This window comes from Bemisia tabaci, chromosome 6, assembly GCF_918797505.1.
Source record: "Bemisia tabaci chromosome 6, PGI_BMITA_v3".
Lineage (NCBI taxonomy): Eukaryota > Metazoa > Arthropoda > Insecta > Hemiptera > Aleyrodidae > Bemisia > Bemisia tabaci.
The window spans coordinates 26397885-26416589 of record NC_092798.1 but is presented as its reverse complement, the minus strand read 5'-3'; the positions used below and the strand labels follow the sequence as shown (position 1 = coordinate 26416589).

Below are 18705 nucleotides of genomic sequence, written 5' to 3'. Positions count from 1 at the left end.
GTATTCGTGCAGTCTTGTAGGCGCTAATATGTGATACGTGCCGACCGCCGCGTCGCGCCGAGAGTTTCTCCTCTACATCTCAAGTTCTCGTCATCATTGCTCTCTGCGCCGCGCCGTTCCAGGCCAAGTTCCGTGTTCGGTTTCTCTTTAAGTCTTAACTCGACTAGTTAAAGGTGCTGTCTATTGTATCACAGAAAGACGACAAGATTGGAGATATCCTCTCAGGAAATGAGAGATTTTGTCACCTTTTCTCATTTGTAATTTTTTTTCTGAATCCGATTTTTCTATATATCTACATTTAAAAAAATTGCATTTACTGCCCCCTAAAATTGCCGCCATGGGCCCCGCGGCCCATGTGGCCACCCCCTAAATCCGGCCCTGTATCGCGGTATACACGCGAATATCCTGCCTAATTATGGAAATAAAAGGTCGTGCAATTATCACATCAATATCGCGGGATTTACACGATTGTTGCATCGATGCGAGCTTCATGCTTCATAATAATCATAAACGTCCGTAACTTCATAGCGGCGAAAACCTAGGATTTTCCTTCAATTCTGCGTGATGCCACAGACCTACTCGGGAGTTCGAATAGTTGCTCGCTTCAATTAACTGTTGAGCATATTCAAAGCGCAGTGTTTGAGGGGTTTGGGAGAACTTAAATTTAGAGCGCGCTACTTTGAGGGAACCCAACTTTCAAGCGCATTATTTTTGGGGGGAAAAACACATTCAATGTTAAGAGGGAACAAAACTGTCGACTTCGTTACTTAATGTGTCAGGCAAAATTCTGCGGAGTCTTGAGATTGAGAAATCTAAATTTATTTTAGATGAACCCTTGGAAGTTTCTGCACCCCTGATAAAGGGACAGAAGCCAACTCCCGCACTAATCGTTCGTAACAGTCTCTGCAGTATGAAAAGATGGTAAGCTCAATCTCGGTGCTTTGGCTCAGCTGCTGTACGTTGTTAACCCTTGGAAAAACACAAGGCGGGGAAAGAAACCAATTAAGAAACCTGCCAAAACCATTGTAATGCGTGATTTGATTCGAGTGAGTAGACCATGCGCGCTCAATTACCTGCGACCCATACTTTAGTCATCAGAAACAAAGCTTTTGAAATTTTTTAGAATTTTTTCTTTCCCAATGGACGAAACTAAGTAAAAAAAATGTACAAGGTCACACAGTAATATCCGTCAAATCAAAATCTACAGCACTTGGCACACAATGCAAACTCGTAAAAAAACAAGTTTTACAAAAGTGAAAAAGTTACAGAAGTGTTTTACGAGATAAAAAATTAGTTCATGAAAAGCCCCTGGGATACCACTAAAATCCATTTTTTTCTCGAATAAAGTTTTTCCCTTAAAAATTTCTTATGTACTTAAAGGCATCGATTAGCAGTGAATCTTGAAAATTTTGCATAGGTGGATAAAAGTTGACCACCCTAACGGCAAATGTTAAAATACTGTCAGTCTTTACTTTTAAATGCTAAAATCTTATTTAAAGTTGACCCGATTGTCATCCCGGTCTCAAAATTAGGGATATACTTTCGAGAATACATATCTAAAAGGGAGAGAAATTTCACAATAATGGAAGACCCACTTTTTCCGAAATGATTCTCAAAATTTTGAATTACTGATAAGTAAATTTTTTTTTTTTTTTTTTGACCAACAATCAAAAGAACAAACCAAGAGCTTTAAAATGAGCGGAAGACTAACAATAAGTCTGTAGCTGCCATGGAGCCGGAGCAAGGTTTTTTTAAAGATTTGCACCTCTACAAATTTGGAGTTTTCACCTATAAATTGACAGTCTTGTGAACAGTAACACCTGAACTCGGGGAAACCTCTTACAGTAGAGGCTGAAATGGAACGGTTTTAGGATGTAAATGTACTCCATAAGAGTCCACTATCACATCTAGTCTAGTTGGATTTACATCTCAGTCTAGGAGGAGTCTACTCACATCATAGACAACTTGACTAGATGCGATGGTGGACTCTTACAGAATCTATTAGCATCTTAAAACCGTTCCATTCCAGCCTCTACTGCAAGAGGTTTTCCTAAGTTCTGGAGGTGATGTTCAACTAAATTTTGATACAGAATTAAATGGTTAAATCAAAAATTCCTCCTGTATACAAGAAAGCTATTAAAACTAAGTACTTGTCGAGCTTTCCAGAAATGGTTTCAAGAGGAAAAGAAGTTAGGAAAAATGTTGAAGAGAGCCTCATCTTGAATGCAAGTATAGTGAAGTAATGTAATGTGAAGCATGCATAGTAAGTAAAGAGTAAAAGTTTGGCTAACACTTACAAGCAATTTTTCAATGATCCCAGTTTCCCTTGTAACTTGATTAACATTGTTGTAACCAGAGTTGCTAGTGTTGGATGATAGGGAAACACTGTCTCCATTGAAGATATCCATAGACATTGGTGGTCTTTTTTTGCGTGCCATGAGATTAGACGATTGATTGAATGATGAGTTGTAGTTGGAAGCAGAAAAGTTGCTTGTTGAACTGGAGAAATCGTTATTCGATCCATTTTTGTCCAGGATGAATGAATGGTATGGCTGTTGTTGGAAGTGGTTCACCGAGTTTGAATTATACGATGGGCCATTCATCATGGGCCCTGAGTTACGATCATTGATGGATAATGGAGAGGCCATGGATTTGTATTCAAGAAGGGAATCGGAGTTCATAATTAGTGGCGGTTGGAATGACTTCCACTGAGGATTATTAGACATTTCAAGTTTGTTTCGAAAAAGTCCTTAATTACTTTGTAGATTATAAATACAATATACAATGCAATAAAACCAGTTTTCTAGAAAAAAATAAATGTAAAATATATAACATTAAGATATCACAGAAACGGTCTTTGTATATTAGTACAAGCAATTTATTTAATTTCCCTACAGTGACACCAGTTTCATAAATTTAATAAGCGCATCAAACTGTAAATTGATCATTTTTATATAGTCTTTGGAGTTCTATTAAAATCACCGTGCAGCACAAGTAACTGGTAATGGAACCAAATTTTAAGGTACGAAACACAATTAGAAATGACACGTGTAAGTCCAAAACGAAACGTAACAAATCTCGTGAAAAATAAACGATCCTCCAATTTGTTTGTTACTGTTTCGGCGAAAACGGATGAGATGAAGATAATACTTTCTTAAATGTCTTTTCCTAGACCATTTTTCGGAGAAAGCGATTCGATCGGCATGAAGTCGTAGTATGGCAAAGTGTTGCAGAACGAAGAACAATAACACAGGGGTTAGAAAATTTTTAAGTTTCACTTAACGTTAGAGATAAAAATCAACTATTATCGAATTTAAAAAAAAGATCCTCAGATGTCTTCAATGCTTGCTGGATGTGACTATTCAAGGCTGTTCAGTCTGTTGCGTTGTTGATTTGACTTGTTTGCGTTGGCGTAATTAATATCCACTGGAACAAAGAGGAAAAAACTTGAGATTAGAGATGTAAGTTAAACATTTTTGGAACAAACAGCTGAAAATGCAACAATTGGAAATCAATGCAAACTATTGAAAAATAAACTAAAACATTCACAAGCTCACACAAACCAAAAATTTGGTTAATAATATTTAAGGAGGCTCATTTTGGTGAGTGATACGACAAATGTCTGAAATAAGGATTTTCTTTTGAAATTTAGCAGACCTAAGCTGCCTCACGAAACAATTATAAACACGAAAAATATTGCGTGGGAGGATATAGAAATTAATCATTTTGAATTTTGCCCCCACACACTTGGGTTGATTTGGAGCAATAGTATGCAGGGCATCAAATCCCCAAAAATACCATTTAAAGTTTTACGCAACAAATTTGGCCACAGATGTTGGAACAGTCCTCAGAAGAATTAGTAATGTTTTAAGGAGGAAGAGACAAGGACTTACAGAATCTTTAATATTTTGAGCTAACACAGAGTCTAGAAAAATCATTGTTACAGACTAAAACTCAAGGTTCCTCCATGAAATTTCAGAGCTGGAAAGTAAAAGAGGAATGCCTGGGAAAGTCCCTGTTTCAAAATATGCGTTAGTAAGGGTTACAACCATGTAAGTTTGGGTGGGTACACCATGATTGTGTGTGCGTGTTTTTTTCCCCACAGTCTCTTCGATAAGGCAGTTTCAATGGGAAGTCCTAGAGATAGAAAAGTTCATACTGACTCTTAAAAAAATGTTTAAAAAGCTACGACAACCAGGAGGTCAAGAATTTTTAAAGAATGCAACTCATTATTTTATATAAATTCTTGAAATTTGTATGAAGGAAATAGTTGGAAAAAGGATACTGTGGCCAACACAGATCTCTGTAATCTGTGATTTTCTTCTAATTAATATTAAAAATATATATTAACATATAAAATTAGTAAATTAAGTAAGTTGTGCTTCTACTTAATTAATTTTAGATCTCTGCTCATTTTCCAATTTGTATTTAAAATTAATACCATTATTTTTAATTAAGTTACGCTTTACCTGAATTAATTTCAGGATTTCTCACTAAAAAAGTAATGCTCCTTGTGGCGCCTGAAGATTGAACAGCAAAATTCTTGTATTTATTAATTGCTTGGAATAAATTATCTCATCTATTCATCTTTTATCTCTGATTGAGAGCATAATTTGTCATGAAAATAAAAAATCGTAGGAGTTGAAAAAATAAAATGCTACTTTCCGAGGAAGCAATGAAATTACAGTAATTTGAGTATTGCAGTGCACTGATTTTTTGGGGTACAGGCATTAACTGAATACTCATTATGAATTCATTTCCTATAACCTTTTCCCTATGCCTCCCACTGCTCTACTAACCTTCAACTCCTTCCGGGTATATCTTCACATAATTAAATGCAATGATCATTTGAACATTGGAGCACCTTAAAATGGGAGGAGATGATTTATTTGAAACAAAGGTTTCCAGGGGTGGGATTATATGTTAACAGGAGAACTTGAAAAGGTGAGAGAAGTTCTTACGGCAACAAGTCAAAGTTCAACACAGAGCAAGTTAAAATGTAAGATATCACTTACACAACATACAGAGAGTACTACTGCATGCGCATAGTTTGGACAAGATACGGCAAACTAAGTAAGTACTGAACGGTTTTCAAGGAAGTTTTAACGCCAATGCTGCCTCCACCAAGCCAAAGCCTATGCCAATGGGGTGTCAATTTGTGAAAGTAGAATGTTGTCAAGTTAAATGAATGGTGATTTGGAAGTGGAAAAGTACCAGAATAACAAACCCTCACACTGTGAGAGTTCTACATTCACAAGCATATCACAGCCAACGGATGAATAGAGATCATGGTACATAATGTAATGGTTAACCTACTAAAGGCAGAATTCAGAAGGAGATGAAGATAATTTATGATTCCATGTACCTAGGCAGTATTTCTTGAAAGATGAGAAGAGGGTTAGATCAAACAACCAAATCTCCAAAATATAAGATTTTGACATTGCTTTAAAAGTAGACTTTAGGTAAGCACCTCACTAATGACATACAAGGAGCAGGGGGTACGGGGCAAGTGTCACACTCTCAGGACAAAGAAATATGTGAGAATTCGGGGTGATCCATTGATTTAAAATATCTAGCAAAAAAGTGCCTGTGTAATAACAAGAGTAACACGAAAGAGAGAAGAGATGTAAGTCAAAGTGAGAAAATAACGTTATTTAGACCAATGGAGCTGAGCGACTGTCTGCAAGACAGAAAGTAAGTCGTTACTAAAGTTGGATTCCTTAAAGGTGCGAAGAACTTTAGGTAGGGCGGAAGTTGACAGGAACTTTCGGCAACTTATATTGAGAGATGAGGTTGTGAATAACGTTTCAGTTTTGGACAATGGTTGACTGAACTCAAATTTTAGAAACTGGGTGATAAGTTCAGTCACTGAGGAAGAGGATGAAGTGACAAAACTGAAGTCAGTGAAAACGATCAGGTAGGACGAATACGGTAAAAACCACTTACATATTTTCTCTGTGTGTTACTAGCGGTCATAATTTTGGGTTACTGCAGATGAAATTGCACTATTATTTGGAAAATTTTGAAAAATTAACTCGCCACGACACAGCACAGCACTGCCGACATACCGCCATGTTGAATGTCAACATCGAGGTACGTGAGATGAGAGGGATCGACCGTGCGCATGTTTTGTTCTCAACATGACGCAGATGTACCAGATGTACCCTCCATTCCTCTCGATGTTCAAAAGCGCGGTACAAATGACGTATTTGAATATTTTTTTGTTCTTCCTCTGCTGCACTCGGCAAACGAAACGTAACTTCAACTACTAACTAACTACATGCATGGCTATAGGAACTAAGAACGGAATACTTTTGGAGGAGAAGAACCTGGACTGCTGCTGCCAGTAGAATAAAACGGCAAAATATGAGACATAAATAACAAGCAGGATCTCCTAACTTCGGTATTATTTGAAAGTTTTTTAGAAAGTTTTCCTCTCAGAAATTTACATGCTCTTCACTTTTTTTATAATAGATGATACTACCTACTGTGACCCTTTTGACCAATTTCTCATGCCTCAGGATCTACATCAGAGGAAAAAAAGAGCAGTAAGTTCTAGCTTAAAATTTCATATTGCCTCCAGTTAGTATTCTAGTTGAAATTGATCTCCTATTCATTCTCAGAAAACCAATGCAAAATTAACAACTTTCTGCACCTTTGATAAACCTTGCCACTACACAAGGTGTGAATGAAAGCACTGTACAGCACATTTTCTCCTTAAAATTTCACGAGGAAACCAAATGGCACGACAGGAAGTCAGAAAATTAATTCCATAACAAGATATACATACTTAAGTGTTTACAAAACTAAAATGGGTGAGGTTCAAATTATGTCATTTTTATCAGCTAACTTCTACATGATTTGTGGTAAAAATACTTCTGAAAATCTGATTCAGGAGTTGGTTTTTGAACTTCCCTTCGTATGGATCGTTTCCTACATAAGATTTCGAAGACACTAAATGTGGCTTTTCTTTCGCTTACACCTTGTCTAATGGCCTGATGCCCACACTTTTGTTGCAAGAATTGACAGGTTGATGTCAAGATTTGATGAAAAAAAAATCTGATGATGTAAAAATGGAGCTTTTCAGTAGGAATATTACATTTGATTACAATTTCCAAAAAAAATATCAGTGTGTCGGTGTAATTCCATCAAAAAATTCTACTTTCATTTCACTAAATTTTTTTGATTATTGAAAAAAAGCTCTTGAGTTGTGTGAAAACAGAGGTAAGTTCTGGAAATTCTGCAGAGATAAGTAAAAGTTAGAAAAAACCACAAAATTATTCAGTGATGATATAAACTGCACTTTCCTAACACTATAATTTGACTTTCTAAAAAAAAATAGAAAAAAAATCCAAGAGACTTTTGTTTTAAATTTTTAAAAAGAAAGGGGAAAAGAAAATACAAAAACTATAAAATGTAGCAATATTATAATTAAAACATAGAGGTGAGACAATTATACAAATTTCAAATAATAAATATGTTCACTATCCTTAAGTCATACTCAATACTAAGATGAATAATAAATTCTTTTCATTGTAAAAAATTGAATAACACAATGTTATGAAGTACTTGGGGAGAAATGGCAAAAAAGACAGATGAAATTTAAAGATGGCGTTGTGTAATGAGATGGTATGTACTCAACACTTGACTTGAAAAAATTTAGAGGGCTTTAATCAAAATTAGAACAAGTCCATCCTCCCAGCAGAAAATATTTATATCTTCAGCTATGTATTTAGTATGTTTATGAATGAAAAATGATGAAAAAATCTACAGGGGAAAATATTTTTGATAGGTAGAGTATCTAATTTCTTATGAAGGTAATTCAGCAACAACCTTAAGATTAGGGAAACTGTCAATATATTAGATGTCTCTTTCTTTTATTTCTTTTTTGATGACAATTCTGGAATTTCGTAATTCAGGATTATGTCTTTTGCAAATTTGTCGAGGTTAAAAGTTTTGCAAAAACGTTTCTACAGACACATAATTATTTTAAAAATAATAATACTCATAATAATGAGATGGGTGCTCTAGTTTTAAGCATAATGGACTTCTAATACAATTTTGAAAGACTAGGAAAATAATGAGAAACAAATGACCCGCTTTAAAAGAAAAGGAGAATCATTCAAGACAGAAACAACTTGAGAGGAGACCTTTCTCCTCTCTCATACAGCAAAACTGTATTCAGAAGCTATAATTAAAAATGTGGTTTTAAAACTTGTTTTTTCTTCTTTTTAAATTTTTAGGAAAGGATCATGGGGGTTAACAAAGAAAGTCTGGTACCTCAATAGCTACACCCGTGGAACGTAAAAACGGAGATGTAACAAAATAATCTGAGGAAATAAATTTCAAGAAATCTAATTGGGATAGTAATGTGCAAACTAAAATTTGTATTGGACTACATTTCAAAGAAACGATTGAAGCACATTTGAACATAGGACAAGCAAGTAAAAACCTCAGTAATAATTATAATAAATTAATTAAAACAAAGACAAAACAACACAGACTATAAGAAACAAATAAGAAAAAAAGGCAAGAAAGATCTTTAAAGAATGGAGGGAGAGAAGAGTCATTACTTAAAAAGTTCTTAGTAGATGTAACTCAAGAAATCTGCAAGATGAGAGGTAATCTGAAGTCTTCCAAAAATGGTAAAAATGTGCTTCACAGAATGACCAGAAATATGCGGGTGACTACTACAGCAAAGTCACTGAAATTTACTAACAATAATTCCTCCACCTATGCCCAATAGGAAAAATGCTCCTAGAGCAAGGTTTCCAAGAGAGCAACTGTCTATTGGCTTAGTTAGGGGTGTGTTCAACTCTTAGGAACAGCTTCATTATGTACCAACACTTGTAACAAATTCATCAAATTATGCCAGTATCTGCTTTCTGGTTAGCTTAAAAAGAAAGGTAAGTACAATTTTGTCTTTAGAATCACTTTCTTCAAGAGTCTAAGATTCATAGGTTATGGCGCCGATGAGAAGAAATGAGGAATTCACCAACAAAAGGTGATGAGACCTATGAAATAACCATCAAGAAATGATTAAGATACGATTCAAGAGAATTGTGTGATGAATGATCAATATTTCATTTCACTTCTGAGAAATTCATTTGAATTTAGAAAAAAATATAGCCTTTCACCGAGCCATCATTCTAGTCTAACTTAAACAATTTAAAAAAATTAATAAAGATATTAAGATTGGATTATTGCATTTAGTAATATGTCAACCTCTGAGCATCTGGTTGGTTAATTCATACTCCAGATTTGAATGGGACTTGCATTTAAGCTGTGTATTTCCACGAGGCTCAAAGACTCATAAACTGAATTGAAAATGGGTGGTGTACACATTATTTTAGATTTAAGAATCCTGGATTGATTCATGCACTAACCAATACAAACGAGTAAAATTAATGTTTTCAAGATTCAAAAATTAAATAAGAATGGTATACACTGTGCAGGAACAGCTGACTTTCTTCAGTGATTTTAAAGTGTGATCTGACGACACAATATGATGAATTTCGACTAGTTTACTGGACACTGAGTAGTTCGGATTGAGAATAAAACAGTCATACATACATACAAGGAAATGTTTAGACTGATCATTCGGAGATGATTTTTTCACAATCATTGATATCAGCACCATGGTTAAGAGTGTTCTTAAAGTAGAACAGGTAAGAAAATTGCACTACTCTAATGCAGGTCAAAGAGACGTCTTTGAACCAAGAAAGACTATAAGTTCATTTCCAGATCATGCGTGTGAATTGATGCATTCATTCGGGCAGATGTGCAAAAATAAAAAAGGTTTGAAACACTCATGACTTTTCAACCGCGCAATGAAGTGGTGAAAAATGTTTTAAGATGTCAAGTTGATTCACAAAACTTTTCTTTGGTAATTTGGCATTAAGTAAAGCATAATTGATTTGAACTACAAAGAATAACTTCATTCCCATAAAGACAATTCCATGAAATATTAAGATTAGGATTATGTTCCACCCACAAAAACTCTCCTTCACAAGGAGAGGGAACTCCAACTTTTCAAATTAGAACTTTCAACTTTACGTGAAGTTTAAAAACATCATGAGGACTGGCAAAGAAAAATGGAACCATGGTTCAAACTTATCTTTGCTGGAATGCTTGATGTTAATGGTAAAGATTCTGAGCCAAGCACTAATAATAAGGGTCAATTTCATGCGGCAGAAAGTATTTATCATAGGAGAGACTTTAAAACTTGGAGTCGATTTTCCTTTTTTTTACAATTCTGCTTTGAAAAAAAGACAGATCATAAAGGCTCTTATGGCTTGAGCCCCTCTGGTTGCTGGTCTAATCAAGACCACTGTAGATTTGACATTAGTGTGATTTCAATACTGAATAAGTTGCTGAGGTACAATGAAGAAAACTTTAATTAAAATATGCGTGCGCATAGATGAGCGAATATACACTTACAAATATATGGAGAATACAATAAATGTGCACACAAACACATCAACACACTCATACACTCAAGCACACATTTCCTAACAGTAGATAAGTCTGTACATGTAAGAAAGATACATGAACATCACACGGGCTCCCGCAATTTCTTTAGCATACACTTAATGAAACATGTACGGAAAAATAGTAGTATTTTAGGTAAGTGATGACGGAAGAATCTTCTTTAACAGCAACCACCGCTTTGGTTGGCTCCTTGACTACCAGGTGGAAGGTTGGGATTTGTGGGTGAGTGTTGTGGTCCTATTTTGATACCATTGGCCTGAAAAAGAGAGACAAAAGTGAATCGTAAACGTTTGGCAATAAAAAGTAATACTATGGTGAATATCACATGTTAATTTATTCACACAAAAACCTTTGGTGCAGGAAATGTTGAGTTCATGGATTTCAGAAAATAAAGTTCTTTCCATTTTCCTAATTTTAAGAATTTGGATTTCAATTCTATATTTTGCGCAAGAATACATATGTATGACACAAAAAATATAAAACATATATGATACCACTAGAGTAATTTTAAGCATTATTTTGTTTAACCTTTTCATTAAATGTATTTATGACTAGCTTGTTTTTCAACATGAAGATTTTAACTCATGCCTCAACTTTTAAGCACTGTTACTTTTAGCAGTATTTACAATATGGGTAAAAATTACCTGCATCCAGTTTCAAAAAAGAGGCGCTTTATTACTTCAGTTACAAAAAGGGTGTATATTCATTGCCATCCATGACTTTAGAGAGAAAAGCTGTAATTCATGAGCTCCAAGAGAGGTAAAGTTATTTACCTACATACGAAAAGTTTTCTCAACCATTTCACAGCCCTGCGAGAGCCTCATGGAGTTTAAGGACTCAGAAATTTTACGCGATTGATTTTAGTCTGGACAAAAGGTAGTGTCAAATTCAACAGCTCTTATCATCTCTCTTATTCATCCGCTTCACTACCATAGTCTGGTAAGTTTTTCTTCAGTTGAGTTCTTTCAGTAAATTTTTAAAGTATTTCTTCATTTAATAAATTGGGCACAAGTTACAGTTTTAGGATTTTTCTTGGTTAAGACTTAAAACACCAATTTTGAGCTTTAAAATTTTGACAATGGTGAAGTATCAATTGGCAGGAGAAGGCTTACGTCTTGCAATTCCTGCTAGATACTAACACTAGGCTATGACACGTTGTTATCGACTTCAATTTTTTGAATGAGAAAAAATGAAAAAAATGTGAACTTTGCACAACTTCTTCCACATGGATTAGTACAAAAAAATTTAATACTGCCAACTTCATCCAGATATTTCACATTTATTCATTGATAAATAAACCGCAAATTGAAGTAAGATTTCTCTACTAGGATCCTTGGAAAACTGCTAATTGATGAAGTAAGAGCTAGGACATTTTTATCTTATAATTCACAATTTGAAGGGATGCCAGATTTTGAAGAACAGTGAAACATTTTTCAGCTTACCATGAGGAATTTTTCACCGGTGTTTCATTTTTAAGAATACTGCGATTAAAGATGTTGATGTAACCAGTAACGCTTCAGTAAATGGACCATTTTAAGGAGAACCAATGTGCGATCAAAGGTAAAGTTAAAAGCATGAAAATTGAACCCTCAACCTTACCTCATTGTTAATATCAAAGACTCCTTCTTGGATCTTCTCATAAATTTCTTTGGCTGTGTTGATGAAAGCTTCTTCTACATTGGCTGCTGTTTTAGCAGATGTTTCCATGAAAATTAAGTTATGTTCCCGGGCGAACGTTTCCCCCTCCTCTTTCTTGACATCTCTCCTGGATTCCAAATCACTGTAAAAATCATGAAATACTAATCATTAATAGAAGCAAATTACTGATACGATTACTGTCTCATGATACACAAGGTAAAATAAAGTCATGAACTTTAATTTGTAAAATCTCTGGAGGTGTTTTAGGCATACATTTTGTAAATTGAATGTTGATTACGTCTCCTCTCCAAAAATTGGCTCCTTTAAGGATGATTCCTTTTCTAACTGATTCTCGACAGATAACTTGATGAGCCTCCTTTCCAATCATCAGTGTTTACTTGAGGATGACTATCTCAATCCTAAAATAACATGAGGTGTCCCAAAAGGACTACAACTGTCCAGGTGTGCAGAAAATGCTCGATCATGCGCCCGGGTGGGTGCATGATGATGAGGAAATGCCCCCAAAAATTTAGAGGAGGGAACACTTAGAAGGGTCAAAACTCGAAATTCAACAGAAAACAGGAGAAGAAGGCCATCTTTTTTTAAATTGGTGGGAAATTTTGTGGAAAGCCGATGAAAAAAATGTGGAAAGCCAGCGGACGGGCGTATGAAAATGTGAAAGCTTGGAAAATTCTGCATACCAGCAACTGTCTGTTGTATGAGCGTGCAGAAGTTAATAGTATTAAACCCACTTGGTTAGAAATTTGCCAAGTAAGTCTTTCTTTGGAACTGTGTTGGAAAATACCCTTGAGATTGTAGGACATACCTTTTAAAACTTAATCTCTCACGCAGGGCCGGATTTACCTATAGGGCACTGGGGCACTTGCCCATAGCGGCAAATTTTGGCACTGGATTAATTGAAAGTTAAAGCGAGAAAAAAGGGAGAAATGGAGACAGAGACGGAGCGAAGTGAAAAGATGAGCGGCAAAATGTATGAAGGAAGGGAGTTGATGCTTGACGGGAGCGGCAAAGCTGCCGCCCCTTAGGTCCGGCCTTGAGCGCTAGGATGATCGTTCGTTGGAGTGATACTAAACAACACGGCAATTTTAAACATCAAGGCAGACTTGATAATCAATTTAGACGTTGATGCTCTTGTTGACAGCTTTGCTAAACTGAAAACCCGGAGAAAAACTTTCTAACCTGATCTTCCGAATATACATTGCAACTAATACATTGAGCTACACTAGCTTCAACTTTGTCTCCACATTTTATTTTTGTCTCATCCATCCATTCCATTTTATATATTCGCGGCGCATTTTGAAGCAGCTACGCGCACGCGCCCAGGCGGGGGGAGGGGCAAGATGAGATGGCGTGGGAAGTTGGGAGTGCGGAGAGGGGGAAGGGGAGGAGGGGATACTGTTGACAATATAGTGGCGAAATATTGCAGACCCAGGGGCGGCAAAAAGCTAAATCCGGCCCTGCTCTCACGCCTTGAGCACCCGTGAAATATTTTGAGAATACGTTAAACATAAGGTGAGCTGAATGTTTAAAAAGCTTGTGAAGACCACACACAGACAATCACATGTCTCTAACTTTGAATAACGGGATAATACTGTTTCAATATACTTTTTGGAAGTAGTAATGGGAACTGACAAAATAGGTTCTTCAACAAGTTTCGCAGATTCATGAACTCTAGAGAGCAGTCTAGATCATTTCTGTCAAGACGATCTTTTGCACAGACCTGCTTCCTTTCATTGCTTTACAGAACATGGTGCCGTACAACCTTTTCCTGTTAAAATAATGTCTTAGTAGAACATGGCACCAAAAATATGGAACGTACACAGCAGATTCCGCTACTACAGGTGAGATGTAACAAACATCAGCACCCATTTAAGGTCATCAATTGCTGCCACATTGGGGGGGTTGCTAAACTGGTTTCTCATATTCCTTTTAAATTTAATTTATTCCACACAACATTTACCTATCAACCTTGACTAACGGTAAAAAGCACATTAAAATCCTGAGGGGTCCCACTCAACTAGGGTAAAATTTGCAATTGACCAAGCTGGAGGAGATTTCATTTTTAAGCTAATAATTATGGAGATCAAATTATAATTTGATCTTCATGCTTCCATCAAACACACTTTGATCATAGAGAAAATAAAGGAAGTGTTTGAATTTTGGGCATCTTGGATTTCTTTGATGACATGGGTTGGTACAGACGATTTTTATCATCGATTTTTTTGAGAATGGTATAGTTTATGGAAAAAAGTCATTCTTTAGAGAGTGGTTGAATTACATCATGAGTTGATCCAAGCAAAAAATCTGACGTTATGGTCCATTTTTCATACTTCGAATTCTGGATTTTGCTGGAGTACCTGTACTACCAACCTACTTCATTGGGTAAACAATCATCAAGATGCAAACACCTCTTTTTTTTCTCTATGCACTTTGTTATCCATTTTCGTACTCTTCTTTGGTGAAATTTCTTTCCTTTCCTCTAAAATTTTGAAGAGCTGATTTAATCATATTTTGGAGGAAGTGAGAAAAAGAAAAAAAACAATGATAGAGAATTTGCAGGTGTCTAAATTTGATGAATTTCGTGTTTAAGTGGAAACTTCTGAGTGAACTGAACAGCAGGATACTCTTGGTTCATGAATTGAACAATTATTGGAGAAGATATGACAAAATTATATAATCTGCTAAAATATGTTTGTTTAAATGGGAAATGCCGCCAGATGACGTCACTAGGCGGTGCATTTTCTCACTTTTAAATCTATTTATATACTATTTCCCACATCGAAAAAAGTTATAAAAAATACTTTGAAATTAGCTCTTCAAGCACTTTCAGATGAAGCAATAAAAATTTTGGGTACAAATTCTCCATTGGCGTCTTCTGAGTTTTCAACCATTTGTCAACCTCATGTAAGTGGTAGCCAAGATGTAAATTTATTGTCATTTTACCCTCCTTGAAAATAAAGAACAATGGTATGGATGCATGCGTTTGTAGATATTAATCGATGGTAGGAAAAAATAAAAAAGAAAGAGACCTTTTATTCCCGATGAGCATGATAACCATGTTGGAATTTGAGTGCTGACGGGCATCCTCCAGCCAAGTTGTCAAGTGCTCAAAGGTTTCCCTACGGGTGATGTCATAGACAAGTAGAGCTCCTGCGGCACCTCTATAATAAGATCGTGTGATGGACCTGAACGCTTCTTGGCCGGCGGTATCCCATATCTGAAGCTTGATTTGCTTACCATCAATGGTTATCATACGAGCACCAAATTCAACACCTACGCAAAAGGAAAACAACATACTTAAAGTTGAGAAAACAAAGAAGAATCGGAAAATTAAAAAACTCAAACTCACAAAATAAAATTAAAAAGCCACAGTTTGTTACCTCGGTTTTTTCCGTTAGTTTCGTTTGTTTTCGACTCTTTCGGTTCGTTCGTATACTTAAAGTTAATTAATTGTGTATCTTCAGTCTATCATCAGTTTTAGTTAGTAATGACTTCTGTGTGCTCTTGGGTTGCAAGGACCATTAAATGTTTTATTAACAAATTTTGAAAATTTTAAAAAATAAGTTTTCTTGAACAAGAAAAATCTTAACATACCTATACGAATTAGGGAACCGTTATATGCATTGATTAGGTAAAAATGGAGACTAGTATTATTCAGAGTACCTTCGTAATTTATTTCAGTAATTTTTGGAAACATTTTAATGCACACTCTCTATAATGCATGTTCCATATGTTGCACGTCTACTCGGTTTCTTAAATTGATGTGCCTGAAAATTTATTCAAGTCTAACAAAATTTCATGCCAACTTTTTTTTTTGTTTTGTAAATTTTACAACACTTTGACTATAAAACCAGATGAAAGGGATTCACATTTGGATTATTTGATGAGTTGTTAGTACAATTTTTCTGGAAATTATGGCTGAAGGTCATTATGCACAACAAAAAAAGTTAGAACAAAAACTTAAATGGAAATTAATAGCAGATGTTCACCAAAGAGAATGTTTGCTAAAGTCCACACCAAATAATTTTACGCTTTAGAGAGTAACAGAAGATCAGCTGCCATGCTTTTTGTGTTTTGTCAATGCTGAATTGAAGACAGTTGATCTTCTGTACTCTTAAAGTATATACGTAAACTTACTTGGCATGAACTCTGTGTGAAATTATGACAGAAAATGTAGAGATTCAATTTCAATTCAATATTTACTTATTTACTTACATGACACAAAACACACTTGATACAATTTGTGAGAATGAATTTATTTTGCCAACAAATTCTCAGTTGAAAGCTTTCTCTGGCTTACCATCAAAGAGACAATAGGCTATAAACTTACAATGACACCTCTAAATAAATAATAACATCCAGAACGATACAGTAAAGGAAGAGGCAATGGCTAGGAGGAAGGCTACGTTCAGGAGAACATTAAAAAAATCTAATTCATCCAAAAATCAATGTGTATTTCATTCAAACAAGACATACCCTGATTAAGGATTTCATTAAGCAAGTAATAGAAGTGTTCCCTGTTGTTGCTAGGCTAGTTCAGTGCAAATCGTATACAACAACCTCAGGGACCGGCCAAAGTTGATCGTTTTACCCGATTTTCGCTATAACCAATGCTCAAGTACTTTGAATAAATGGGATCTCTGCCGTGGGCCTGTCCAGATCGCAGGCCATTATAACCAATAAGTTGTTATAAGCGATGTCGTAATATCAGATTTCCACTGCACTTCTTTTATAATGCTTTTGACTTCAAATTTGCTATTATTTTCTTAGGCCGCGTATCAGTTTACTGACAATATATTGATTTTAATTCGGTTGATGTGAACTCAAAAATGGACATAAATCATAAGTGTATTGATGGTTAGAACAAAACTTTTGACATTTGCTATAAAATGTCAAAAGAAAATTCGCGAGTATGCTTTATATAGGTACTAAAAGTGCCTGTAAACATCGCAGCACTGCTAATTTCCAGGGAAAATTTGTGCGGCTTAGTTCTCAGTTAGCTAAACCTGATTATTGTACCTATGGGTAATAATTACCTACTTCCTTCCTAAGAAATAGAAATCTTAGAGAATTTCCGAGAGAAGAAAAGATGACATGGATTTAAGTAAGGATGGCAGTTTGAGTATACATCCCGGTGACTTGCATCCTTCTTTGCAACATATCAAGGTTAATATAAATACATAAAGGACTTGAAGAAGAACAAATAAATGTATAACTTATAACTTACCAATGGTGAGATCATGAATAGGTTGGAACCTTTTGTCCGTGAACTGAAGGAGCAGACAAGATTTCCCTACCCCTGAAATCAGTGAACGGTAAAAAGAGGATAAGAAAATTTTGGCATAATATGTGACTGTAAAATGTTAGTCTATGAAAGTTCTGTCTAGATTAAATGGACCTGAGGACATTATTTTGGCATACTGATACTGCAAGTGATGGGTATTGTTTACAATATGGTCTGTTGGCGCGAACTGTCAAGACTAAAAAACCAACAGTAAAAGATCAAGAGAACATTCCTTGCTGCATAAGAACAATGAAATCACTTATTCATTGATGAATGGTTAAAATGTAGGAGATTAAGTGATAACATTGGTTCAAGAAAAAAAGGTCGATGACAATGTATTTGAAAATAACCTCTGGGGAAAGTGAATTTTCAGTTCAGACCCTGATTAAAGCAATAGACAATTGACAAAGGCGTAGAAAAAGGGAGATAACACCATTGGGGATGACTAGAGTTTTATTCTGGATAGCTTGATGTATGATTTCAGCAAAGAGAAATCTTTACTGATAAGCATAAATTGCAATCCAATGCAAAGGTGGATATTTCGAAGTTCAGGAAGAACTCAATCATTGACATTTAGGAGGCTCTGATTATGCTTGAGGTAGTGTAAACGTGTCAACGCCAAATTACCAACGAACGAACAAAGAAACAAAACAAAATGAGAAAATACAAAAATGATAAGGGTAGATGATCTAATAACGAGTTGTGAATCATGAGACAAATTCACTTCTTACCTGTGTCACCAATTATAATATATTTAAATAAATATGCGTAAGACATCCTAAGTTTTTAAGTAACTAGTAAATTAAAAAACCTCTACGAAACGAGTGGAATCGTCTTGGGCAATTAAGAAACGTAGCGATTAAATTAATAGAAACAGTTGGAGTGTAGAGTCAAGCAGAATATTATCACAATGAACGACGACAAAGAATTGCAGCCTTTGTCTACCGATAAGTACGAAGTCGAAGGTGATTTGATAACTACTACGCACATCCTATGCGCAGACCAACAAGTCGAAAGCATCTCACTTTGACTATAATTTTTATCGGAAAATTATTTATAAGATGAGGGTAATCTATTTTTTGGATGGGTTTAGTGTTTACAAAAATTGTAAAATTATCGGATAGGATTAAAATAAATTTAAGACCTGAAAAAACAGAGATCTTTGATAAAAGTCAGGAAAAATTATGTTGACATTTGTGGTAATTTCAATTTTCAAATTAAACCGCTCCTTTAGAAGGACCTCTGGTTGCAATCAGTTGAACTAAAGTTTC

At 35.3% G+C, this 18705-nt stretch overlaps 2 protein-coding genes across 3 annotated transcripts in view; both read right to left on the bottom strand.

Moving 5' to 3' along the window:
• Positions 1–6106, bottom strand: part of Unr (cold shock domain-containing Unr) — a 28643-nt gene extending 22537 nt beyond the window's left edge. For both annotated transcript variants that reach the window (XM_019059162.2, XM_019059163.2), the window contains exons 1-2: positions 5947–6106; positions 2298–3426 (exon numbers count right to left, since the gene is read on the bottom strand). In XM_019059162.2, the coding sequence (XP_018914707.1) occupies positions 2298–2726 (429 nt within the window). In that variant the 5' untranslated portion in view covers positions 2727–3426; positions 5947–6106. The remainder of the gene's footprint in view (positions 1–2297; positions 3427–5946) is intronic.
• A 1304-nt stretch (positions 6107–7410) lies between these two features.
• Rab2 (RAS oncogene family member Rab2) lies at positions 7411–18371 on the bottom strand. The gene is made up of 5 exons (XM_019059260.2): positions 18166–18371; positions 17378–17449; positions 15180–15423; positions 12091–12271; positions 7411–10747 (listed from the first exon to the last, which is right to left on the bottom strand). Exons 1-5 carry the CDS (start codon positions 18209–18211, stop codon positions 10652–10654), a joined length of 639 nt encoding a protein of 212 aa, XP_018914805.1. The 5' UTR covers positions 18212–18371; the 3' UTR covers positions 7411–10651.
• Between the last annotated feature and the right edge of the window lie 334 nt (positions 18372–18705).

Excerpts from the sequence above, each read along its gene's own strand:
- Rab2 (XM_019059260.2), bottom strand. The coding sequence starts at position 18,211 with ATGTCTTACGCATATTTATTTAAATATATTATAATTGGTGACACAG. Across the intron at positions 17,450-18,165 it reads TATTATAATTGGTGACACAG|GGGTAGGGAAATCTTGTCTG; the intron begins GTAAGAAGTGAA and ends CACTGATTTCAG. Across the intron at positions 10,748-12,090 it reads TCTTTGATATTAACAATGAG|GCCAATGGTATCAAAATAGG; the intron begins GTAAGGTTGAGG and ends TCTCTTTTTCAG.